The sequence below is a fragment of the Mugil cephalus genome, chromosome 6, assembly GCF_022458985.1.
Source record: "Mugil cephalus isolate CIBA_MC_2020 chromosome 6, CIBA_Mcephalus_1.1, whole genome shotgun sequence".
Taxonomy (NCBI): Eukaryota; Metazoa; Chordata; class Actinopteri; order Mugiliformes; family Mugilidae; genus Mugil; species Mugil cephalus.
This window is the reverse complement of record NC_061775.1, coordinates 22,825,140-22,849,575: the sequence shown is the minus strand read 5'-3', so window position 1 is coordinate 22,849,575 and position 24,436 is coordinate 22,825,140. Positions and strand designations below refer to the sequence as shown.

Sequence of the window (24,436 nt, the reverse complement as noted above, 5' to 3'; positions counted from 1 at the left end):
ATTTTACATTAGCTTTAACAATGCTGCGAGTCCTGCAAATCACAAAAAGCAATCATCTGATAGATATCCAGCCTCAAGGGTGATGCTATCGTACTAGCAGGAACGTGCCATGCCACAATCTTTGTAAAAGCCAGAGGAAAAGCTGTTGGACTAAAGGAGGATTTGGAACATGTTGTAGCTACGTTTCATCATGATGCCACTATAGTAGTTTAGTTCCAGTCGGTACAACTAAATATATTAACATACATTTCCTAGAATTTCGCTCCAGGGGATGAATAAAGTATTTTCTATTCTAAATTATAACAAATAATGCGGTGTGATTACTGAGCCATAGCTGCAGAACTCACTGTTGAGTGTAACAAGAGAAAAACATTTGAAAAGAAAAATTACTGAAGTCAAAATTGTGCAACAGTGCGGAGAGGTAATTGTTTTGGTTTTTTTTGTCTGCGTTGATCTGAAAGAAAAATAATATCATATATACAAACGGGTCGCTGGGTTGTACGCTCAAACCTCACAACAATTCACACTGATTCATTTCTTCGACTCTGAAGTTGCAGCAAGCCACTCATTTTTAGGATATTTTTAGTTTCGAGTGAAAGACAGACACAGAGCTGATGTTTTGACTGATAGCGAGAACTCGGCCGACTCGCTGCTGTGCACCTCCCTCTCGTCCTCTCGGGTGGCGTCGCACATCAAAGACATGAAGAGTGACAGTCCTCTGCTGGAAGTGTGTTGACGCCTGATTGGATGCTTAGCAATGCAGCACTGAAATTATCACAGGCTGCAGCAGAACACGATGTCAAAGGCAGCGCAGTGTAGCCTGGCTCACGGTTAGAGTTAGTGTGCATTTCCTGTGTAGCGACGGAGAGCGTTAGATCGGCTCATCATCACTTCCACCTTCAGTCGTGCACCGAGCTACTGCCAGAAAGAGAACATTTGACCACAAAGACACGCGGCAAGAGATTATGAGATATCTGTGAGGGCCTGATTAACAGAACATTATATACAAACCAGTGTTGTGTATTGAGTATTTTTAATGCATATGTTTACAGCACGAGGAAACTCAGGAGGCCGAAACACAAGCTGCCACTGCACACGGGCTCATACGTCTTGCTAACAGTGTGACTGGCAGTGCCTCTCTCTCCCATCTGCAAATGCAAATTAAACGGGGAATAATTATCTGAGCCTTTAATCCGCAGTGAAATCTCCCAAATAAAATGAGCTCTTGAATGTAATTATGCATCATCAGTCTCTGCCACCTGTTGGTGTTCCTATTCTTATCCTTCTCGAGTGTTTGCTTTTAAGACCAGCCAATACGCTCTCATTTGTCTCCCTCTAAAGGCTCTTTTTGATCATGTTCTCCCTCATCATGTCAGCTCACTGTAAACCAGTACATTCTTAGGGGATTTTGCAGACGCCAAATAAAGGGTTTTAGGTAATTTCATAGTTATTTGATATCAGTCTTCTTCTGGCTTCCTTATGAAGCCTCTTTGGTGCAAGGTTATTTAAATGAAGATGAGAATCAAACTGAAAAAAAAAAAAACAGCTCTACTTGTAGTCTGATTATAGCACAGATTTTTGTGTTACTTCCTCTTTTGAACTTAACCGTAGCGTGTTTTTTATACTGAGCAACCAGGAAGTTTCTGTGCTCCTATAATCAGTCTATCTTTCAACGTGTAAGACAGCAAAGGACGAAAATGATCTACTGAACGTGGCCCAGTGTGCATCATCTCTCCCCCTGTGTGTCTCCCTCTTTCTGCCTCTCATCAGTCCCTTTCAAATCAGCTAAACTCCTGCTTGAACAGGTCGGCTGATTAAAGCCGCCACGACAGAAGATGGTCTCCACCGCTCGCAAAGCACAGCCGCAGTTTTGGATCCAGAATAACAAGCATCCTCGGCCTCTAATCTCCCCAAGAGATCCAACGCGTACGGCATCTATCTGTGGTAATAAGCACTTTGCGTCTGATCTCACGGATATCACTGCTTTTTGCTGGCTGCCCCTCTGTGTCAGGTGTCTCCCTCTCGGTGGACTTGCTGGACTGCAGGGGAGGTGGACAGAGCTGCACATATCTGCAGAACCATAAACTGATGGAGGCAAAGTTACAGCATTTACAAATTTGGAAACAACAATGAAAAACACACATAAGGCCGAATGATAATTTTGTATTTCTTCTACAATTATAGCTCACCATGCATGTTTTAAATGAACTTTCTTCCTTAGTTTAGAGTTCAGTTTAAAATGCAACAACAGAATTTAAAATGTTTTTATAAACTTTAAATAGTGTGTTTCCTTATACGCAGGCCTTATCCTTGTTATCCTATAGTATTATGCACAAATTAAACCTTACACTCTAGAGTGTACAGTACATGCTGCCTTTTAGAGCTGCAACATTTATTTGAATTATAGACCCCTTCACAGTTTGTAAACAGTGCGACATTTTTTGATGAACAGGGTTTAGCTGGAGGCAAAACATCTCAAACATTATAGCCTGTAAACACCGGTTACCGTATTTCTGTTTTGGCAAAGGTGGACAAGGAAAACACATATATTGGAGAATATACTAATACACTTACTCTCATGAGTGAGTGTATTAGTATAGAGAGACATAGAGAGATGATGAGTGTTATTTTAAAACGCTGACTCTGACTGATGGGACCACATTCGCTGATCACTACACTCTCACTCACTGGATGGACGATTTGACCAAAGGAAACTGAGGGGATGAAGTCTGGTCTGTCTTTATCCAACAGTTATTACAAAAAGTAAGTGGAAACACTGTGGAGGGAAAAGTAGTAAATGTAACTTCTGGTTGGACATCCATGAAAAATGCAACTAAGGTTGGGCGTTAGCAAGTTGTTAGCATTAGCATTAACATGTAACAAGAATCCCCCAAATAATGATTTTTTAATGACATTTCAGTCGCATTTTGATTTAACTGTAACGTTATCCAGACTGAAACTGAGGATGCATTACTCATTAATCTTACCTGAGATGAAGTGTGCCTCACTCCAGTCCTTTCTTTTAATCGCCAAAGCCAAACCAAAGTTGTCTACGACAGCCAGTAACTGGTATGAGATAAAAAAAATTCAAGTTAGCGTTTTTGACTTTTCAGTTTTGGCACCAAAAAAATACAGCAAGAAGACGTCTTCACGTTTAAAGTGACAGTGTTCGCCTCTGTTTTGCCTCCAGCTCGTGTTGTGACGTCACGGTGACGTAGCCTGATCAACTGTTTGGTCAGAAAATTGTGCTACTTAATGAAGCGAGGTGATTTTTGCAACAAAATATATAAATATATTCAAGTAAAACAACATTAATAATACTTAATATGCAGCTTTCACAATAACAAGGCATAAGTGGTCAAACTGTCAATCGTTACAAAATGAATTTGAGAATAAAGTTGAAATGTGGGAAACATAAAACTGACAAGATAAGTCAACCAGATGCATAGTAAATCACATCTGGAAGTATTTGGCACTTTGGAATTAGGGAATGTCTGTCATTCATTCATTTACTCCCCATCCACATGAAGCTGAAGGAGGTTTTGCTATGGCTATCATGTCATTCTCCGGGGTTATGCTGCAGCATTCTCAACTACGGAGAACAATCTTCAGTATATAACAATAATAATAATAATAATAAATGCTAAATGCCTGATAAGTCCAAGAGAAAAAGAATGGGAAGAGGAGACAGCTGCAAAATATTTACTTTTCAAATTTAGGTCGTTTCTGGGTTGAGTTTATATGCAGCATTGCACAGAGCAGCACTGATACTTATAAACACAAGGGGGCGCACTGACCCTACTTTCCAATACTTCAGCTTCTCAGCTTGTCATGAGTCGTCTCTGCACATTTCAAATTAACACCACAGAGACTCGACGTTTCCCTTTTTGCACAGTCCTACAGCAGGACACTGGATTTTTCCTATAGTGCCAGTTATCATTATTGCTTTGACACAAATACGCTAATGAGCATTTTTCCTCTGATTGTACCATGACATGATGGGAAAATACCACAGACATGATGCGGTCCGTCAACTCCTAGAGCCACAAAATACCTCGAGTCAACACAGTAGAATCCCCTTTGTTATTCACATATAGAAATCTAAATTTATTATATAAATCCCCAAATTAATGACCGACTGTAGTGATTATATGTACACTTACTTTTTTTGGATAACTTTTCTGCATTTCAGACCTTGAAAATGTATAGAATAAAAACACAAATCAGCCTTTGTTAAACTGGATAAATGTGAGCTAACAAATAAAAACATTTTATGTTTTTAAGTTTTCAGGATTTAAGTCCTGTATTTACCATTGTGTCTGTGTGAGACATTTAATTTACCAGCATTTTACTGGAGTTGCCAGTGAGTACAGTTACCATTCTTCCAACTATAACCTCAAAAGATGGTCTGATCTGAAGTAGCTGACATTTGGTCATTGTAAAACTTTAAATTATCTTTGTTTGATCTGTTGTTTAATAGCTGTTAAATTAAAATAACATTAGAATAAATATATACTCTGCTGTGTGCAGTGTAAATGAACATGAGGAACAAGTGTTGTTGCCAAGGCAGCAGCAAATAGAGATCCAAGAAGACAATAAAAAATAAATTAACATATGTTAAAGAGGTGTTAAGAAATAACTTGACTTTTGTTAAGTTGCTGTAATTGAAAATCCACATGCCACATGAATGATATAAATTCTCCAGTATTTTTTTTTTTCTTTCTTTCTCTGCTCAGAAGTGTGTGAAGTCAGACGTCTGTCTGGCACAGATGTGTGTTGATGTGCTTCCAGCTGTTTGCGGGGGAAACATGATGTCTGGACCTATGGTCAGGACTAGAGGCCCCGCCCTACAGCCTTTGAGATCGTCACGCTTTTAATTAGACCGGATCTGACAATTAACAGGAGGTCCGGTCGTCTCTCTCAGCCTTTTAAAAGGAGCCTGAAGTCAAACCTTCAGCAGAATCCGGACGGAGGCTTCAACGAGGTTTGTGTTTTCTGCATTATTTCTTCTCTTGAACGTCAAAATCCTTCTGACACACTGGAAACGTCACTTCTTTATTCTTTGTGTGTTTTGTGCTCAGTTTAAGATTTACAGGAGGATGGCTTCCACAATACTTTGTGTTGTTTTGCTGGTCTGTGCACTCAGATTTGGTGATTCTCAGAGTGAGTACAGTTTTATTTTGTATAGATATTTTACCTTAATAATATCCCTTCCTCTTCCTCCCAGAGATTTGTTTTTATTGTCAGTCTTTCTTGGAAAATGTGTGTTTTTTTGTGCATGTACTCGCTCGTGTTTACTCTATCAACAATTATTCACCAGAGAGGGAACCTATGTCTACAGTATGTATGTGTCACTACTTCAGAAATCAATTTCTGGCAGCGGTGCACAAACGATGCCCCCACGTTAACGACACAGATCCTCGTTACGAGATGTCCCACTCTGACAGTTTTCCGTTTTCACTGTCTCACTGACAGCGAGCTGCAAAGGACGGTGTGGCATTGAATACTACAGGGGCTACGCGTGCCAGTGTGACAACACCTGTCTGGCTTATGGAGAGTGCTGCAAGGACTTTGAATCTAAATGCACCACAAGTGAGGCAGCTTTGTAAAGATTTATTTACAACCAATACCTTTTAATTTAAAAAAAAAGCCATTTATTCGTATTACTTTTATGTGTTACAGGAGACTCATGTCAGGGCCGGTGCGGGGAACCTTTCAAGAGAGGCCGGCTTTGTAACTGCGACGAAAGTTGTGTGGAATACAATCAGTGTTGTTCAGATTACAAATCACTCTGTGAAGCAGAAGGTAAATTGCGTCCAACGCATTCAGCATCCCTGTGTGAGCGTGTGTGTGTGTCTATTTGCATGCTAGCCACTCAAGAGTTTTCCCTTTACAGCTGAACTTCCACCAGTGAAATTGTTTCCCTGGTACTCTCATCTCAAATGTACCAATGACCAGTGATTATTATTAAAAACCACCTATTTCAACTGCACTGTCATGCAACAAATGTAATTAGTGTACAATACATGCACGAACGGTGAAGTGAAATTAATTAACAGTTTTGGACATGGCAAGCTTGTTGTCACTATGAGACTACCTGCACGTCCACGCCCGGCAGCATGCACAGTAGCATGTAGCATGCAACGCATGCAGTAATCTGCCCCGAGGCTTTGGGATTCCTTTGACATGATTTTATGTCTCGTAATTACCACAGAAAAAATCTATGGAGCTGCCAGTGAAACGGCACCAATGAAGAGTAATTCGTGTGATAATGTAAATAATAACAAACCCAAAGGTATTTGTTTTTCTTGGCTAAAAGTTTGCCACTTTTGGCAATCACCTTTTCACGAGGCTACGCCGCTGACACTTTTCCATGAATGTTCCCACAGACCCGTATCTGACTGAAGCGACCGAGCCGTCATTCATCGAGGGCAGCGATCCAGGTGACAAAAACAAGTCCCTTCAAATTTGCCAATGAAGCCCACATGTTTTAATTCACTTCAAAGACCAATTAGGAGGCCGACTCCTCGGTGGATTCAATATTGCAGGAAGTTGTTTATGGTTTACTACCACAGTGTGGCTTTGTCAGTGTGGTTCGCTTTCGAGGGCCAAGTCTCGACAGAACGAGCCAAGAGCGTCAGCCTCCCAGGCCAAAAGAAACACAAGGAAGCTTGTTGTAATGAGTGGATGGTGAAGGAGTGTTGGGCACGGGTTCAGTCACGAGAGAGGAAAGAGCAAAACGAAGCCAAAAGACGACGGCTGAACATTTTCTTAGATGTTTTTTTTTTTTTTTTTAATTTCTCATTCAACAGTTGACTCTGAATATATTTAAGAGTGGAGAAACATTCCTACATGTCATGACATTTTAGTCAAATGCAGGAAAAATAAAGATAGTTTCAATGTTTTTTTTTGTTTTTTCCCACAGATGACTCTGTAACTCCTCTGTACGATCCAGCAACATATTCACCGGATACCGTCACTGATGGTGAGCGATAACCTTTCTGACAACACATCCAACGAAGTGCTCTCCCGTTAAAGTCGCACCATGACATCCGAGAGCACGCCTCTTCTCACTCTTGTCACACTATTACAGACGTGGACAATCCAGAGTCAAGTCCAATCCCAGAGAGCACCAGCGGCTACGAGCCCTCTACAGCTACAGACACGCCGGACGTCATTCCTCAGACAGAAGATGACAAGCTCTTCACACTTGAGCCCACTAGAGAAGTCCCAACGGAAAGTACAGGTGTGTGATATACACCACTCACCTTGCAGAAGCCTGTTTCTGCTCATACTGAACTTCAGGTTTAAAGAAAGTATTCTCAGTGTTTTTGCAAATAATAAATACTTTCTAAGGAGTTTTCTCCACTTACAATAAAATTTTAAAGTGACATCGTAGTTAAAGTGTCAAAGTAGTATTGCACAAGAGGTAGTATTGCACATGTGATATTGTGTTACACTCAAGTGTAACACAGGAGGACTTAAGTTATTGTGACCGTCGTATAGTTCTTAGAGTTCAGGAGGAGAATAACATTGGGAAAACAAAGGTTGCTCTCCTCCTCTGGGTCTTATAGGCCGGACATCGGAACCTGCGACCAGACGGCATCAGCTCAAATGCTGGAAACAGAGCATGGGTTGAGTCTTTGAGAATTTGACGAGCCAGGCTGCTAGCCTGCTGCTCGTACGCAGTGCTCAGGTGGCGTGCAGGGAGTCCAATAATCTTAGAACACACCTTGACAATGTTATGCAGGCGGTTCCTATCCTGAACAGTTACAGAGTGATTTACAGTTCCTTAGTAGGTACTTCCTCCCCTTCGGTGTTGGAAGAGAACCTCAGTTGGCAGTCCACAATGGTTCCCAGGTATCTGTATTCCCCAACTATCTCGACCAGAGAACCGCGGATCATAGTGGTGACAGCTGTCTCCAGTTCCCTTTGGCTGCTGGAGAAGGTCACCACCATCTCCTTGGTTTTGCTGACATTCAGCTCCAGGCAGGAAGAGTCACACCGCTCTATGAACTGCTGCAGAGCGGATCCATGGTGGAGGTGGTGAGGAGATCAGACAGGTTATTGTTAATCCGGACTCGCTGGGTTAGGTTGGTGAGAAAGTCCAGGATCCAGAGGAGGAGCTGGCTGCTCACGTTGAAGTTCTGCTGGAGTCTCTCTGGAGGATGTGCTCCAGGTGTCTGTGGATGGTGTCGATGATGAAGGCTTTGGCATCGTCCACACCTTTGTGGCTTTGATTTGCAACTTGGAGCGGGTCGAGTTGTGAGTCAGTCAGAGTGAGAATGTGTTGCTTGACTAGCCTCTCCATAGCCTTCATCACCTGGGAGGAGAGGGCCACTGGGTGCAGGTCATTCAGGGCCCTGGGGGGGGGGCTTCTCTTGGGAATGGGGATAATGGTTGAGTGTTTCCAACATTTGGGGATAATTCCTGAGTTGATGGAGGTCTGGAACAGTTCCTGGAAGACACTCCCTAACTGGTCCGCACAGTGATGTTCGCTCCAGGAGACGCCCCTTGGCCCTACCTGGTAGGGAAAGGGAGACATTGCGGTCGTCAGGTATGAGGGTGGATCTGATGCCGATGTTGTTGGTCTCAAATCTTGGAGAAGAGGGAATCGAGGTCATTGGGGAGAGATGCTGATGTGCTGCCGGGGATATCAACAGGGTTATCACTGATGGGAAGTTTACCTGCCGCCATTGTCTTTAGGCCCTGCCAAGCTGAGCGTAGGTTTTACATGAGAAAACTTTTCTTCCACCTTGTTCTTGTAGTTGAGCTTGGCAATCTTAATGGCCCTCTTGACTTCTTTATTAACCTCCTTTTTCTCAATCTCCGATTCAGAGAAGAAGATAGTTTTAAGCTCCTTGGTGACCCAGGGTTTATTGTTAGGGAAGATGGTGACAGCCTTGGTGGGAATGATGTTTTCCTCACAGAAGTTGATGTATGAAGAGACGACATCCACCTGTTTAAGGGTTTTCCTTTACTCTGTCACCCATCTACCACCAAGTAAATGTGATTTGGTTTATTATCCTGCCTCCAGATGCCGTGGATCTCACAGGTTCACCTCAGCCCACAGCAGCAGCCGACCTCGACTCCAGTCAGCCCACTTCTCCCAGCGTCCCGGAGCTGGAGATCACGACCCAGGTTGAGCCGGAGTCTGTGGACGATGTCACAACCGTCAGCACACTGGAGTTAGAAACCTCTGAGGTCACCACCATCCCTGCCTCATTAATGCCGGACTCCACAGACACCCCACAGGAAACCACTCCCAACACCGAGAGCTTCTCAGACGATGTCACGACAAGCCCCACTTCTCTAACTGCAGACCTCGAAGATCCTTCCACCACTGTCCCTCCACCTGGGGAAGAGTTGGATGCTGCATCGACCGCCGCTCCCTTGTCCACAACTGCAGCGCAGGATGACGCCACAAGCGTAACGGAGGCTGACCAGCCAGCCACCCCCGTACCAACCAGTCCCCAAATATCTGACCCTCCCTCCAAACCCCAGGACAAACCTAGTACAACCAGACCTGTCCCTGCTAAACCTGGGACAAAGCCTGCGGGTACGGCACAAACTGGGAAACCAGGTGACCAGAAAGATTACCAAGCAGGTAAGACGTGTTCTTAGCACTGGTTCAGACGCTTAGCACATCATCACCACATTTCAGTGTCATAATTTCCTTCCTTCCTTCCTCGCTGTGGGCCAAGCGAACATCTAATTTATTTTATGAACTGTTGTGAGATGCAAGCTTCCAGTTTCAGTTGAATATTTTGGTACTACTGGTTACAGCCTGTTTTATGAGCTCTGGTGTTTTTTTCATTACGCCTCTGGATGAACAGAGCTGTGTTATGTGACTGTAGTAGTGGCTGTTTTCTCACGCAGTTAATAAATCTTTTGAAATAGAATTTTTTTTTCTCATTTCTGTTCATCCCGATGGTTTCTTCCTAACCCCGGTCCCTTTGTCCTCAGATGACAGCAATGACACGGACCTGTGCAGTGGGCGGCCGGTCGCCGGAGTCACCGCACTGAGGAACGGCACGGTTGTGGTGTTCAGAGGTCAGAGCCAAGCGGCTGATACCGTGGTTTCATTTGAGATCAGAAATGTTGATTTAAGAGAGAACGTTATAACATAATATGCACCGGATACAAATAGGGACATACACTAATCAGCCACAACATTATGACCACAGGGAGGAGAAATGAATAACACTAACCATCCTGTGACAATACAATGTTCTGAAGGAAAACTTTTGGACGTGGCATTAATGTGGATTTTATGGAGACATATAGCACCGACACTTTTTGATGTCAGCAGCCATTCCCCAGCAGGATGCAGCCTGCATCAGGATCAGCACAAGGTGTCGACCTGACCTCCAAATTCACTAGATCCTAAACTGATTTCTTTCACAGGCCACTACTTCTGGTTACTGGACAGAAACAGAATTCCAGGTCCGGCCCGGGTCATCACAGAGGTGTGGGGCGTCCCTTCGCCCATTGACACCGTCTTCACGCGCTGCAACTGCCAGGGAAAGACGTACATTTTCAAGGTAAGACGACGGATCTCATCAGAACCAGAAATCTAAAAGGACGTGAACGTTATTTCATGTTTTAGTTGCCTGTGATTAAGATTTTTTTCTTATTCTGTGCTTCACGATGCTCACAGGGAAGTCGGTACTGGAGGTATGATAATGACGTTTTGGACAGCGGCTTTCCCAAAGTCATTCAAACAGGCTTTGGTGGACTACGTGGTCACATCACAGCTGCCCTGTCTGTGCCTCAGTACCGGAGCAGGAGAGAGACCGTCTACTTCTTCAAGAGAGGTTCCTTATGTTTTATTCATGCTTTTTGTTTTAGATGTTTTTATATATAATATTACTACATTTATGACATACATTATATAGATTCATACATTATATACATACGTTTATGTACATACAGTGCATATTAATCATATATATATACATACTACATATATATACATACATACATATTATACATACATACATATACATACATACATATACATACATACAATATATATTATATACATACTAATAATATACATACATACATATATACATATACATACATATATAACATACATATATAACATACAAATATACATCATACATATATATACTATATACACATAATCATATATATACATTAACACATATATACATTATATACACATATATACATATATACAATATTACATATATATAATTATATACATATATACATTATACATAATAGTATACTATTATATATCTTTTATTATAATATATTATATAAATAAAAATTGGTGCGTATCGTGGTTACATTTAGAATCAATTAATAGATTCTGAGATTTATTTATTTTTTTTTAAACGTTTGATTGTGTCTTCCAGGTGGCACAGTCCAGAAATATTCATATCAGGAGGGGACCAGTCCAACATGTGGTCAGAAAGCCAAGCATGCCGTGTACACAATCCGCACCCGAATGGCTCGACAAGCAGGTAACAAAACGAGCAAGAATTAAAGGAGGAGAAGTTTATGTCTCAGTTGCATTAATGCACCAGTTTAAATTCTTACTCTACAGTTAAATGATGATGGAAGGTTTGCTCTGTATTTTAACAGATCTGGTTCATTCAATTTAAAACACATGTAGTTCTGTGAAAAAGTGAGTCGCGCTGTGGTGGTCCATCTTGTAAATGAAGAGGCGAGTGGAAACAAATGGCCTGTTTCTGGTTTTACGGGACCGCCACTGCAGAAGGGCTGGGGGAAAAAAAATAAAAAAATACATAACAAACTATGTTGAAATATTTCATCTGAGGTTCGAACAGGGGCAACAAACCTCATCACAAATTCCTTTTTACATGTCCGTTTCTTTCGCCTCCAGTGTCAGTTTTGGAACCAGCCATCAGCATCCGGACGTCCTGGAGAGGCTTCCCCTCCACCATCACGGCTGCCGTGTCCGTCCCCAGCAACAGGGAACCAGAGGGATACAAATACTACGTCTTCTCCAAATGTAAGTCATCTGAACAGGGATCGTGTTTATAACGTATATTATTCTGGCAATAAAGAAGGCGTCAATCTATGAATGCAATACAAAATAACTGAGGAAATCCTTCTGTTTCCCCTCCAGTGTATGTTGTTCACATTGAGGAAGATTATGATTGATAAATACACAAATCAGCCACAACATTATAACCACTGACAGGAGAAGTGAATAGCATTGACCATCTTAGTGAGAATTTAATGTTCTGCTTGGAAACTTATCCTAAGACATTTGTGTGGATGTTACTTAGACATGTTTTGAGGGAGGCCTACACAATATACGGAAGGTGGTCATAATTTTATGCCTGATCTGTGTAGTTCACTCAATGGCAAACAGAAACTACACACTTTGCTATTGTTTGGTTAAACTGAGAGCATTGCAGAACTGGTATTTAAAAGACTCTGTTAAAAGAACTGGAAAAAAAACAAATTAGACGTTCAACTGTTGTTTCCATTTTCTCCTTCATTCATCATTTGCTCAACTTCAAAAGAGCAGAATGCCCTTTATTCGTCTGTCAGCAGTGGCCTCATTCACGTCAAGTCTAAGATGTCTAATGAGGTCCATGTGTCCGTGTGTGTTAGGGTGGAAAACTGCACAGATGTTCAGATAATTTAGGGTGGCGTCCGTTCACCTTCAGATCAGATTTACTGTGGAGTAACTGGAGTTAAATGTTCCCCTTGAGACGTGATAGTTTGAAAGACAATGTGAGTAAATAGTTTGAAGAATAGAGAACGTCTCGTCAGAAGAGCTTCACCGTCCAATCATTTACGTCACTCACAAAATACGACTGGAAGATAATGACTGTTTTCTGCACATGGTGTGTCTTGACCCATCCATTTAAATCTTAAATTAACTTCAATATTTACTTTTCTGTTTTGCAGCAAAGTCCTACAATGTGAGGATGGACAGCGGCCGCCCCGTCGTCCCTGCTCCTAAAGCCAACGCCCCACCTCAGGCCACTGACTTCATCAAGTGTCCGAAGAAAAACTGAGAGAAAAACCAGAAGACGCCTTCCACAGGAACGTTATTACAGTTTTTTAAGTTTATTATATTTACCATAAAACACACTGCTTCAGCATGGACCGCAATTACAAAAGGTACTTGTCAAGTACATTTAAAAAGAACTTAAAGCAAACACAAAAAAAATAAAATAAAATTAAACTACAAGCCTCAGAACAAGGGAACATTGTTAAGACTTGAATACGGAGTCTGAACATTTTGATTCGTTTGTGACGGGAACATCCTGACGCACGTTGTCAAATTTCCAGATTAGTGCTTCATCTCGCAAACCGCCTCCCGTGCATCCCCCGAGAGGGGAAGGCTTGGCCTGTGGAAGTGGAAAAACAATTTTTTTTTTTTTTTTAGAGAAGCCTGATAACACATGATGCTTTGCACATTAAGATGATTTTCAACGGTGTCACTATTAGGATTAGGACGTTTATATCTGCTGAAAGCACACTGCATATATATATATATATCTATATGTAAAGACTCATCAGAGAATTACATTAAAGAACAACATGAAAAATGTGGTGTTAAGTGTGTTAATAAAATCTGTAACTTTTATATTTCATTATCAATAAACACGTAGTGTAGCAACACTGTGTGCAACCCTGCATTTTATTGGGATTTCAATAATAATAAAAAAGTTACAAGGAAATGTTGGATTATGTACTGTGCTTATTTTTTTATTATGATTTTTTCACAACTCTCACCATTTTACAGAGAGGTTGTCATTGCAACCGGTGGTTGCAACTATGTCACATCCTGTTTTTATAGCGTCAAATAACTCACTTAAACAAAACTTATCCAGATAATTGATAGAAAAGTTACATTAACTACCTAAAACGACAGAAAACATTGTTAAAAGCAAATAAATAAATATTTGACGTGCACTTTCATTCACAATATCAGAATTTGTTGACTATAAAAATGTGGTTTTGCCATAAGTATAAAAGGGTTTTCTCTTAATTTTTTAAATAATTCTGACCAGTTTATGTGCCACTGAACTGAAAACGACCACAAAGAAATTGGCCACTTGTCCACTCTACCTCCTCTCTTCATGCGGCCTCCTCGGTTCTCCGGCCAGCGCTGCAGCTGCCTGCTGGTTCCAGGTCGCGAGGGTTTAGGTGGAGCGCAGCTCGTGTCTAAGGTGAAAGTGACCAACAATCAGCATGAACCAGCTCCTTCATGGATGCATCGGCAACGAACGTGTCAGGTCGTGGTTTGGTGTGCAGCGTACCTGCAGAGCTGGAGGAAGGCTCCTGGCTGGTGGAGGGGAGGCTGGTCTTGTCAGACAGTTGGCTCGGCTCCTCCATGTCTCCCTGAGACACCACAGGCTCCACGGACACTTCAGCACTGGGCCTGGAACAAACAAACAAACAACATGCACGGGATCTCAAATTATTGTATTTAGTCAAACACTCTTAAAGCTCCATTTTTATTATTATAATTATTATAAATGGTCTGATCGCCTACAACCACACGTCCCATTAAGCTCTGGAACAGTTTGCCTCTGGATATTAAGCAGGCCCAACATACTGCCTGGTTATAAATCCTCATTCTTATTCACTTTGAGAGCTGCTCTTCTTCTTATTGTCGTATTTTAATCCAATTATTTATTTTTACCTCTTCGTTGTCTTCATGACATTTAAAAATAAGATGAAAAGGTGGCCTCCTTTTAAAAGCCAAACACAAAGCTGACACACACCGATCAGGCACAACATTATGATATTTCTAATATTGTGTAGGTGTCTCCTTTAAAGTCCTAAGGGTTGAGGGGAGGGGCCTCTGGATGATGACATCACAGATGAAAAAGTTTCACTGAATAAGTAAGAACATTGATGTTAGTTAATGTTATTTACTTCTTCTGTCAGTGGTTAATTGGTCAGCAGCTGTTTTTAAACGTACTTATAAATCTTCCAGCTGCTACAGTTGGTATCAGGATTAAACTTTTCATGACGGCCGCTGCTACACTAGACTCGTTGGCTTCAGGGACAGAAGATTAAATTCCATAAACACTGATGAGCTGCCTGAGAGGAGTGAGGCTCACCTATCAGTGTCCGGCTCCAGGAACACGTCGTCCCTCTCCTCCCCTGTACCGGCCGCCCCTGGCACCACCAGGCCTGGTGTGGAGGTGCTCACCATGGGAACCGACTGGGAGGCGTGCTCTGTGGTGTCGGACTGAGCCACCTCCGAGAACACCGTTACTGGAACAGACGGACAAAAAAAAACAAAACAAACATTGATAATCCTCCCGGCTCTGAAAACTTCCACCCAGAAAAAAGGACGTGAACCCCTTCACGTCAGAATGAAAGAGACAAGTTACCTGGAGCTGAAACCTGGAGTGGTGTGGTGGGAACGCTGCGTCCTCCAGACTCCTCCTCAGGCGTCACGGAGAACATTGGACTTTCATACATCCCAAGACCTGAAGTAAAGGATTGTTTTAAGATTTAAGACATTTTACAGCTTCCTGATAACCCAGCCATTAAAATAAAAACTACAAAACCACCTGTGTAGCACCCAGCACCTCTGTTCCCCCTTCATCCCTTTATCTATTTCATGTCCACCTTCATATTCATGTTCTGTCTAATGAAGGGGAACATGTCACATATCTTAAATAGAACAAAGTACCTCCTTGTGATGCGAGCTGTCCCAGGTCGGAGTGTGAGGAGCTGGTGGGCGGCATGTCGTCCGAGGGAACGAACCTGAAGCGAGACACGCCTGCCACCTGAGGAGAACTGAGAAATCAAAGAAAATGCTGAGATGCATCGTAATGGCACAAGAGTAAAACACACAGAATAACTTGACACTAAAATGTTCAGTTTTATTTCTGGGGCATCGACAGCCTGAACAGAACACATTCAACTATACTGTGATGTATCGTACAATCATGTTTATGGCCCCAAAACACAAAATATACTATATAAATGTTAAGTTCTAGTCACTTCTATGTTTATTATAAAACGATATGCTATTCTAAGTGTAAAAGTATATCAATTAGATTTTCTCGATTGCCAAATTAAACATGAGCGTGTCAAATAAACTTGTATAGACACAGGACAATGAACATTATGTTTATAAATCAGTTTGTGTCATGGCAGAAAGCTCTGCACAGGGTGGTGAAGGCAGCTTCTCCACAACAACAGACATTTACACTTCCAGATGCAGCAAGAGGGTGACCCACATCGGAAAGGACCCCACTCGTTGCGTATAACAAATAAAAATCCTTGAATTAAAACTAGTGTCCCGCTCGGTAATGAAGCTTTGTAACGAGGGCTCAGCAGAACAGTAATATTACGGCAAAAGACGACAAATAATAGTGACTTTCTAACTTGTATGCAGTATATCTAAAATTATATGTTTATATAGTTCTTTATGTAATGTATATATTACATGTTATTCATTTATATGGACGTTTACATAGAGTAAATGATGAATGGTTAAAAACGGGCTCCGTTTCTGTTATTTTTATTTATAATCATTATTTCTCTCTTTTCCATGTACAAACGGTTACATATTTTTATACATGTTCGGAAATAAATACATTCATTCATAACTTTATCTTTCTTTCCTCGCATACATTCCCATATGCTTGTGTCTGGATGAGTGTGAGACTCACTGGATGGCCTGGTCGAAACCATCAGAGCGGTGATGCACCACCAGCGTGGGAGTGCTGGGAACCATCCTGTCGTCCTCGTCAAAGAAGTGCTGCTGCAGGGGGGAGACAAAGGAGTTTGGCTTCAAGCAAACGCAAAGACACAGGCGTGTGATGTTAATGTGTAAAGGTGACATGATGTGGCTTACAGAGCTGCCCTGCACCCCGGGAGTAAGTCTGCCTACGGACTGGCGACGAACAGGGATTCGCTGTGAAGGCAAATTTACAGATTACGAAAAGTCAAAATCATTTCCCTCATTTCAGAAAACAGCCCGTCGTCCTGCTAACCTGGACCTGAGCGGGCGGCCCCAGCTCCGATGTCGGCGCCGGATGGATGTTCAGTCGGGGCGGAAGCTGCTGCATTGGTCTCCGTGGCGACTGGGGCATGCGAGTCCCGGAGCTGGAGATGGGCTGCTCTGTGGAGAAGGCCTCCATGGAGCTGCTCTCAACTAAAACAATGATTAAAAAAAAAATAAATAAATAAATAAATATATCAACACCTACTTATCAACTATCAGCTAACTGAACCTTTACTAAATTATAGATATCAAAACGCAAAAATTAAAGATTAAAGACACTGTCAAAGAAAAAAAATCAAAGGAATAACTTTTAATCAGAGTACAGCATTAATTATAAATATATAATGTACCTATCTATAAACTTAACCATAAACTATGTAACCTCATTTCGATCTTCCTTCTTATGTTCACTTATAGCACCAGGAACAAAAACAAAATCAAAGGCTGAGATGCACGAGCTTCGGTCTTATGTGCATAGTTATGAGATATGTTTTCAAAGTGTTCCTTTCATTTTTTTGGGACAATGATTGAGAGAAGATTAAGACTGAAGTTGAAAGTGGGGAATTCATGGTTTTGTTTAAAGAGGGCATGAAAAAAAATGTAACGGTGTAAAGAAAATAATATTATGTGTATCTACGAATTTTCCACCGTACGGTTTTGTTACGAAATAAAATAACTTGAATATCTTGTTTCGTTTTTAAGCCGACGCCCCCGCTGGAAACAACCTGACATTTTTCCCAGTTTCACCACTCCCTCCACCTTCAGACAGACAACAACATATTACAACTTTCCCCGTCACCGTGGTGAAGAGACAGATAACTAATTAGCCGGTGGGACAGTTTGTGAGGAGAAGGCTGAGGCGGGATCTCTGTTATGTGACAGGGTTTACTGGATCTTACAGCTGGGTGTCTGGGAATCTGCTGGCCTCTGGGTGGAGTCAGACGCCCCCAGACTCTCCTCCGTCTCAGTGCCCGGGTCTGTTGCATCAGCTCCCTGAAAAAGGAAGGAATTAAATGGAAACGATTAAATAAAACGAGCAGTTAAAAAAAAAAAGAAAAGAAATGGAAGATGATGAAAAGAATTTTAAAACATGGTCAAAAGGAAAGTAAGATGGAGAAATAAATTAGAGGGGGAACAAGAAACAAGTTATGGCAAAGTTCCCATGCACTGTAGTTGCCAGTGTATACTGGCAGAGCACCACATGCTGATTATGATTCATTTTCTCCCTACAGGGAGCAAAAATGGCCTTTAGAAGGCTAAACAATTTCGGTAAAAACACACAGCAGAACCAGATACTCCTACGTAATGAACTCAAATATTGTCTAGGTGCCTTCCTTTGTGCGTCCAAAACAGTTGTGACTCATCAGAGAATGGACATGGACCTTCGGAGGATGTCCTGCGGTTAGTGGGGGCCTTAGGTTCGCTTTGACAAGGAACAATTTGTGCTGTTGTTCCTAAAGTGTTTTGTGTCCGTCAGTACGTTTACATGCACAGCTTAATCAGGCTATGCTTGAAATTCGACTTTCTGAAAGCGGCTCAGTTTACGTGCAACTGAGAAAATCGAATAAGTGACGGGAACATGTCGTCCTCCTCCACACTAGGTGGCGATATGTGTCTTTTCAGCCGGTTAATGCCTGACTTCGTGGAAGCAACTGTCCTCCGCATCGTCCATTAATTTCAGATAATGGACACCTCGAAGGGCATTAACCCGCTTATACCGTGGTCACTTACGAAATAAATAAATATTAGGTCAATTATTAATACGTTAATTTTGTTTTTTACCGTTTAAACCATAAGGTTTTCACAAGAAGCGTCTGAGCGGACTATTTAACGCTAGAAGGCCAGTGCACTTATTACCGCGTGTCTCCAGAGGATCATGCAAAATTTCCACAGAGTCCACAGATCGTTTCCTAAATCGTTTTTAATTGCAAGAAAGATGAACTTCTGATTTCTTCAAGTTCCGACTCAGGGATATGATGGTGGTGGAAGCTGGCGTCTTTCCCACTGTTCCCGTAGCGCTTCAGCATCGCCTTGAAAACAGCATTACTTGTCTTGAACATCGCGCCGCTAATGATGTTTTTACGTCTCTTAAGTGGCGATTAATCCCGGCTCTCAGACTCCTAAAAAACTGGCAACACTGTATTTTCCTCCTTCCTTGGTCGACTGGACTGGAGTCTGTGTCTGCGTTTCTGTTGCCGCGGTTACCAAAGCATTTGAACCAGCGCATTGATTTATAACCGTCATCAGGTATTTTGACCGGAACGTCTTTACTGGTGTCCATTATCCCCTTTTAATGTCCATTATCCCCCTTTAATGTCCATTATTCCCTTTTAATGTACACCCTGCAGCCAATCAGACTATGGTATAATGCCATGTTAATACGGCCCCCTTTGACCCATTACCTCATATAATAAACAACAAAGAGTTGCTCATGCAGCAGACTGGCATTTCAAACAACAAGATGTGTAATAGCTCAGCTTTTTTAGTCTCGTACTACTGATGGTGCAGATAAGATGGTACTATCTCTCAGGTGGTTCTTGTACCGGCTCGGTTTACCTTCTTCTTCTTCTGCAACCGGCTTTCTTGTATGTTTTTGTTCCGGGGTGATACACCAGCGCAGCGGTTGTGGAGCATGCGCACACACCAGTCCAGGTAAAGTCTGATTAAGGCGTATACATGCCGGAGAAAATTTCCAATAGCATTGTCTGGGCGTCTTAATCAGATAAGAACAACTTTTAGTTGGAGTAACGTGTTTACATGCATTTAAGTTGTCCAGTTAAAGTCAGATTAAGGCAATAATTCATTTTTTTTTTCACATGCATGTAAATGTGCTGTGCGTCAGGCTGCATTCTGCTGTGGATGGCTGCTGCCATCGAGGAGTGTCATTACTATGAGGTGGGGGCGTCTGGTCTGGTCTAGGTGGGTGCTACATGTCTAAGTAACATCCACATGAATGAATTGTCAGGTCCAAAAGTTTCCCAGCAGAACATTGTCACAAGATGTTACACAATGTTGTGGGTGATTAAGGGTACACTCATCACAGGTGCACTTTACATTAAAAGGTTTAAATGTAATTATATAGAAATCTGAGAAGTGTATTAATACAGGGGTAGGAAAAGATGTTGACTTTTGTTTCACATGCCCTATGATCCAAACAATTACTACCAGCTTAGTTTGTGATGGACACGAAGTTCCCGGACGAGAAGTCTTTCCACACAGAAACTAGAAGGGCACCAGTTGTTGCCCATCACCTCACACACCTTTTAAAAAACGTACACACATGTGGAAGTAAAAAAGACCATTTACTGCCTTTTTGCAGACACTGACTCACCCCACTGAACATGCGCAACCAGGACGAGAGTAAAAAGGTAAACAGCTAAAGTCAACACAGGCTCAGCTCGCACGCAGACAGAAAGTTACGACATGGGGGTAAAATGCATGTGACAGTGGAATGAGACTGTGGAAAACCTGAGTGTGGGAGATGGAAAGGGGAGTGCAAATCACTAACTGGATGCGTGGGAAGGGTTAAATCATGTGTGTGTGTGACGGTATAAAAGGTCAAACTAGTAACCATTATGAGCACATTATGTGTCACCGGTAAACCCACCTCTGTGTCGTCTCCTTCGTACGCCTCGTTGCCATCACCGCTCCCCTCGTTGCTGTCCTCCCCTTCCTCCCCCATCCCTCCGTCGTCCTCCTCCTCGTCTTCCTCCTCCTCCTCCTCGTCCTCTTCATCCTCCTCCTCCTCCTCCTCATCATAGTCCTTTGTGATGTTAAGAGACACATTTTCACACACATGTCCAGTGGCTAGTTTACTTTAAACGGGGCATGAAACAAGTGTAACAGACACCATAATTTGAACATGATGCTGCAATAAAACATGGTTAAAATCATCGGTTTTAAAGAATATGTGCTTTTTAAATGCATTCAGAAGAAGAAGCAGAAGATGGAGCTTAGGAGAAAATATGTCTGGATGTGACTTTTCTTCTGTCAAACTAACCCAATGGTCTACGTGTTTGAGCCATTGACAATAAGGAGGATTGACATTTTTGTGGAGAATGTGCTCAAAAGTTTAAAACCATAGCTTAAAAAACCTGAAACCCAAACTCAATAAATTTCCTGCTCCAATGTTTTGGTCTCCCTCTCCAGTTTCTTCTTTTTGCATTTTGAAGATCTACTTAGAACCTCCCGAAGATCCAACAGTGCAAAGTGCAAATTCCAATTCAAGATTCTTCCTGTTGAGTGCAGCTAGTCAATGTGGGAAAACAGGTGATGGCGTCAGTGGTAAATGATGGAAATGGAAAGGAGCAACGCCGAACATGCTTCCTTTAATTGGTTTTACAATCTGATTCCCCTTCTCTGTCATTTTCAATGTATATGTATTTGGTACCGATCCAATACAGAGATCGGCCCAATATCAGCAAAAACAAACAAACAAGTATCGGATTGTATCGGCCTGCATCTAAAATCTCCGGTACAAGCAGTCCATGGATCGGATCCAACATTTAGAGCCCATGTGACCTCAATAACAGCGTGTGCTAAGGTGCTAACAAAGTAGCAAAGAGTAGGAGTGACATCTGGATCATATATCAGCACAAATCATATCACATCGGATCAATATTGGTATCGTATCGTCATGTCTGGCAACACAACAGCACTTTTTGTGGCCTGTGTTTTAACCATGAAATCATCATAACTACATTTAGTGTTTCACGTCCTCTTTAATGCTCCGGGCGACAGAGGTCGACTCCCTACCTGCTCTTCTTCCTCCTCCTCCTCCTCCTCCTCATCGTCACTCTCTGTGTCAGTTACTATGACGATCACTTCCCGCTGTAGCTGGTCAGGGGTGTCGCTTTGGCTCAGGCTAAGATCTTGGTCCATGGTGACGGACTGAGAGGCTGCGGCCTCGTCTCCTTCCTCCAGCGCAGGAAACTCGTCTGTCTGCAGGTGGAAACGGTCGTTTTGTCAACGAGTAACTGCTGCATTAACTCCTGTCTGCTTTTTCAGTACATTTGGTAAATCTAAAGTCGTCTGAAGTTTTAGGAACACTAGTTAAAACATTCTAATGTTGCAGCCCTGCATTGAATCTTTACTTCATGCAGCTTCAGGTGTTTAGCACCTGTTTAAAATATTTCAGAGCTGTTGATTCAACTGTGTTTTTAGTTTGGAGGCTGTGGTTTGTATCACTATTGAACTGACAAAAACACTTTGATTCAATCCGGTTTAAAAGTAACACAAATTACTTCCTCCGAAATGATGACACAGTTCAAAAACCACAACCATTACAACACTATTTCAACATAAACTGAACGTTACAGATAGAAAGCTAGCTTGTCCGTGTTGCAGCAACGTTGTATTGGCACTCAGGATTATCTAAATTTATATTTTAACAAAAAGAACTACCATGTGGAAAATGTGCCAGTTACTATAAGTCCAGTGTCGTCTGCACAGATGAGAAGACTGGAAAGGTTTCCTGTCACGTTCCTTGATACAACAACCTTGTCTGAGCCTTTTAGAGAAGGTGCTCCATTGTTTGTGTAGTATATGATGAAGAGGGTGGTTCCCCACATACCAGACAAGCTTTATGGCTTCGTAACAGTCTTGTTTTTATAACGGTTATAAAAGGTACGATTTAGAGCAGGACTGTTTTATTAGAATGCACAAATTTCCACTAGTGTATCTAATGTGTGAGCGTATATAAACAGGACAACTTATACATGTTTATTCTCTCCCCGGTAAAGAAAGAAGAAAGAAGAAATATGTCAACTCTGACTAAAGACCTGGTTCAAAATGTGAAATGCATACATTTCAGATTTAATTTACGTTGATAACGTACAAAAGTAAACAGCTTTCAGTAAAAAAAAACTTAGAATATGTCCAACCTGGCTTGATTCTGTGGCATCTTGACTGTCTGTAGGAACCACTCCCTCAGCCTCAGCGCTGTCCTCCGCCAGCATCTCATCCTTCAAAGAGGAACAAATGAAAGTCAGAGTTGGAACAACAACATAATTAATCACTTCTACTGAAAAACAATGAAAACAATTCGCTATTTCTGCAGCTTTCTGCGCTGCCTCCTGCATTGCCTCCGCACCTCAGGGCCCACTCTCTGGATGATGCGCAGCTTCTTGGGTATCGGAGCCCTGGACGTATCTTCCTGGGTCGATTCTGTGTCTGTGACCACAGTGTTGCTCTCCTCCTCCTCACGAGGCCTCTTGGACATCGCTGATGTTCCTGGTGTTGCTGAAACTGGGGATAAAAGCTTTCTTGTTCAATTAAGCAGGTGGTTTATGGAAAACACCAAGAGGAAAACGTAATAAAACTGTATTTAAAATAGTCAAGTGTGAGTAATATGTAGCATCAAGTGCATATATCACACAAAAAAAAAAAAAAATCAATATTTCAAGTCACAAGCACGACTTCTCACCGGTGCCAAACACAGAGGAGGTGGAGGACGTCGAAGGCCACTCCACCTGCGAGGTGCTAGGTGTTGCTTCTATCACCACGGGCGCCGGCTCTTGATTGGCCGGCTCGGTGTGGGTGACGCTCTGCTGCTGAGTCGGCTGGACGAACGCCGTGGCCTGGGTCTGGGTCTGCTGCACGGTCAGCATGGCGCTCGCTAAGGTGGTCTGGACGTTGGGGCTGGCCGAGCGGACCGAGCCGCTGGCGCTGCCGTACACGGTCACGTGCTCCACCGGGGGACCTTCAGTAGACTGCATAGCTGTCGTAATGAATAAATTAACATTTTGTTATTCTATACGTCTCACAATAATTTGTTGGTTGGTTTTCTACTTAGGGCGAGATGGCAGGCAAAAACTGTTTTTTCACCCACTGGTCAATTTTGAGATAATTTGCTTCATAAACAGGTCTTCTATCAAACTAGTGAACTAAAAGCAGTCAAAATGCACATTAACGTGTTCATTTCACTACACTTTGTCTGTGTTGCGCCTCTAGTTTACTCCTAAATTTGCTAAAAATCATCTTTCTACGCCGGCTCGTCTCTATCACTGCATATAAAGTACTGTTGTGAAGCTCTTTTTCTCCTGCAGAAGTCTGTCGGGGCCAAATATGGTCATATCCTTTGTGATGGCAACCAACTGTGAAAGTAGAAAGTCCAAATCTGAAGCTAAACCTGAACTCTCATTGGTTGGTGTTGACTTCTGACAACGTGATTTGTTCAAAGGCGTCACATGACCGGATATTCTGCCGATAGTCTATAATAATCTGCGAGGGACATTTAAAAATGCCATGAAGTCTTCTTTAAGAGGAAAATTACAGCTCAAATTAGCAAGAAAAGTCCAGGAAAAGGAACATGAAGGAGAGGAGATAGAGAGAGTTCATCTGGCCGGAAATTCTCTTTGGTAAAAGGAGACGAAGGTGGAGACGATCAGCAACAGATCATCATCCATGTTTCATGTTTGAATAAAGTTATTGAAAATGTAATCT

General features: G+C 42.1%; 2 protein-coding genes across 3 annotated transcripts in view; one reads left to right on the top strand and one right to left on the bottom strand.

The window, feature by feature from the left end:
- Positions 1 to 1,866: 1,866 nt before the first annotated feature.
- On the top strand, positions 1,867 to 13,702 carry prg4b (proteoglycan 4b). Of its 2 annotated transcripts, XM_047587105.1 has the most exons (16): positions 1,867 to 1,944; positions 4,737 to 4,984; positions 5,082 to 5,163; positions 5,476 to 5,592; positions 5,683 to 5,805; positions 6,215 to 6,295; positions 6,390 to 6,443; positions 6,926 to 6,985; positions 7,094 to 7,246; positions 9,038 to 9,607; positions 9,967 to 10,053; positions 10,408 to 10,544; positions 10,661 to 10,817; positions 11,388 to 11,495; positions 11,879 to 12,007; positions 12,919 to 13,702. In XM_047587105.1, exons 3-16 carry the CDS (start codon positions 5,100 to 5,102, stop codon positions 13,026 to 13,028), a joined length of 1,950 nt encoding a protein of 649 aa, XP_047443061.1. In that variant the 5' UTR covers positions 1,867 to 1,944; positions 4,737 to 4,984; positions 5,082 to 5,099; the 3' UTR covers positions 13,029 to 13,702. The 2 variants fall into 2 exon arrangements, with proteins under 2 accessions (XP_047443061.1, XP_047443062.1); XM_047587106.1 differs by lacking the exons at positions 1,867 to 1,944; positions 6,215 to 6,295.
- Positions 13,058 to 24,436, bottom strand: part of tprb (translocated promoter region b, nuclear basket protein) — a 25,080-nt gene continuing 13,701 nt past the window's right edge. Inside the window, exons 37-51 of the mRNA XM_047587104.1 lie at positions 23,418 to 23,711; positions 23,085 to 23,239; positions 22,876 to 22,956; positions 21,749 to 21,934; positions 20,601 to 20,756; positions 17,893 to 17,986; positions 16,983 to 17,143; positions 16,844 to 16,903; positions 16,659 to 16,750; positions 15,671 to 15,777; positions 15,366 to 15,464; positions 15,090 to 15,246; positions 14,280 to 14,401; positions 14,089 to 14,184; positions 13,058 to 13,364 (exon numbers count right to left, since the gene is read on the bottom strand). Coding sequence (XP_047443060.1) covers positions 13,315 to 13,364; positions 14,089 to 14,184; positions 14,280 to 14,401; positions 15,090 to 15,246; positions 15,366 to 15,464; positions 15,671 to 15,777; positions 16,659 to 16,750; positions 16,844 to 16,903; positions 16,983 to 17,143; positions 17,893 to 17,986; positions 20,601 to 20,756; positions 21,749 to 21,934; positions 22,876 to 22,956; positions 23,085 to 23,239; positions 23,418 to 23,711 — 1,910 coding nt within the window. The 3' untranslated portion in view covers positions 13,058 to 13,314. The remainder of the gene's footprint in view (positions 13,365 to 14,088; positions 14,185 to 14,279; positions 14,402 to 15,089; positions 15,247 to 15,365; positions 15,465 to 15,670; positions 15,778 to 16,658; positions 16,751 to 16,843; positions 16,904 to 16,982; positions 17,144 to 17,892; positions 17,987 to 20,600; positions 20,757 to 21,748; positions 21,935 to 22,875; positions 22,957 to 23,084; positions 23,240 to 23,417; positions 23,712 to 24,436) is intronic.

Coding starts and splice junctions, on each gene's coding strand:
- prg4b (XM_047587105.1), top strand. CDS start 5,100: ATGGCTTCCACAATACTTTGTGTTGTTTTGCTGGTCTGTGCACTCAGA. Junction 6,986..7,093: donor ACCGGATACCGTCACTGATG/GTGAGCGATAAC, acceptor ACACTATTACAG/ACGTGGACAATCCAGAGTCA. Junction 11,496..11,878: donor CCGAATGGCTCGACAAGCAG/GTAACAAAACGA, acceptor TTTCGCCTCCAG/TGTCAGTTTTGGAACCAGCC.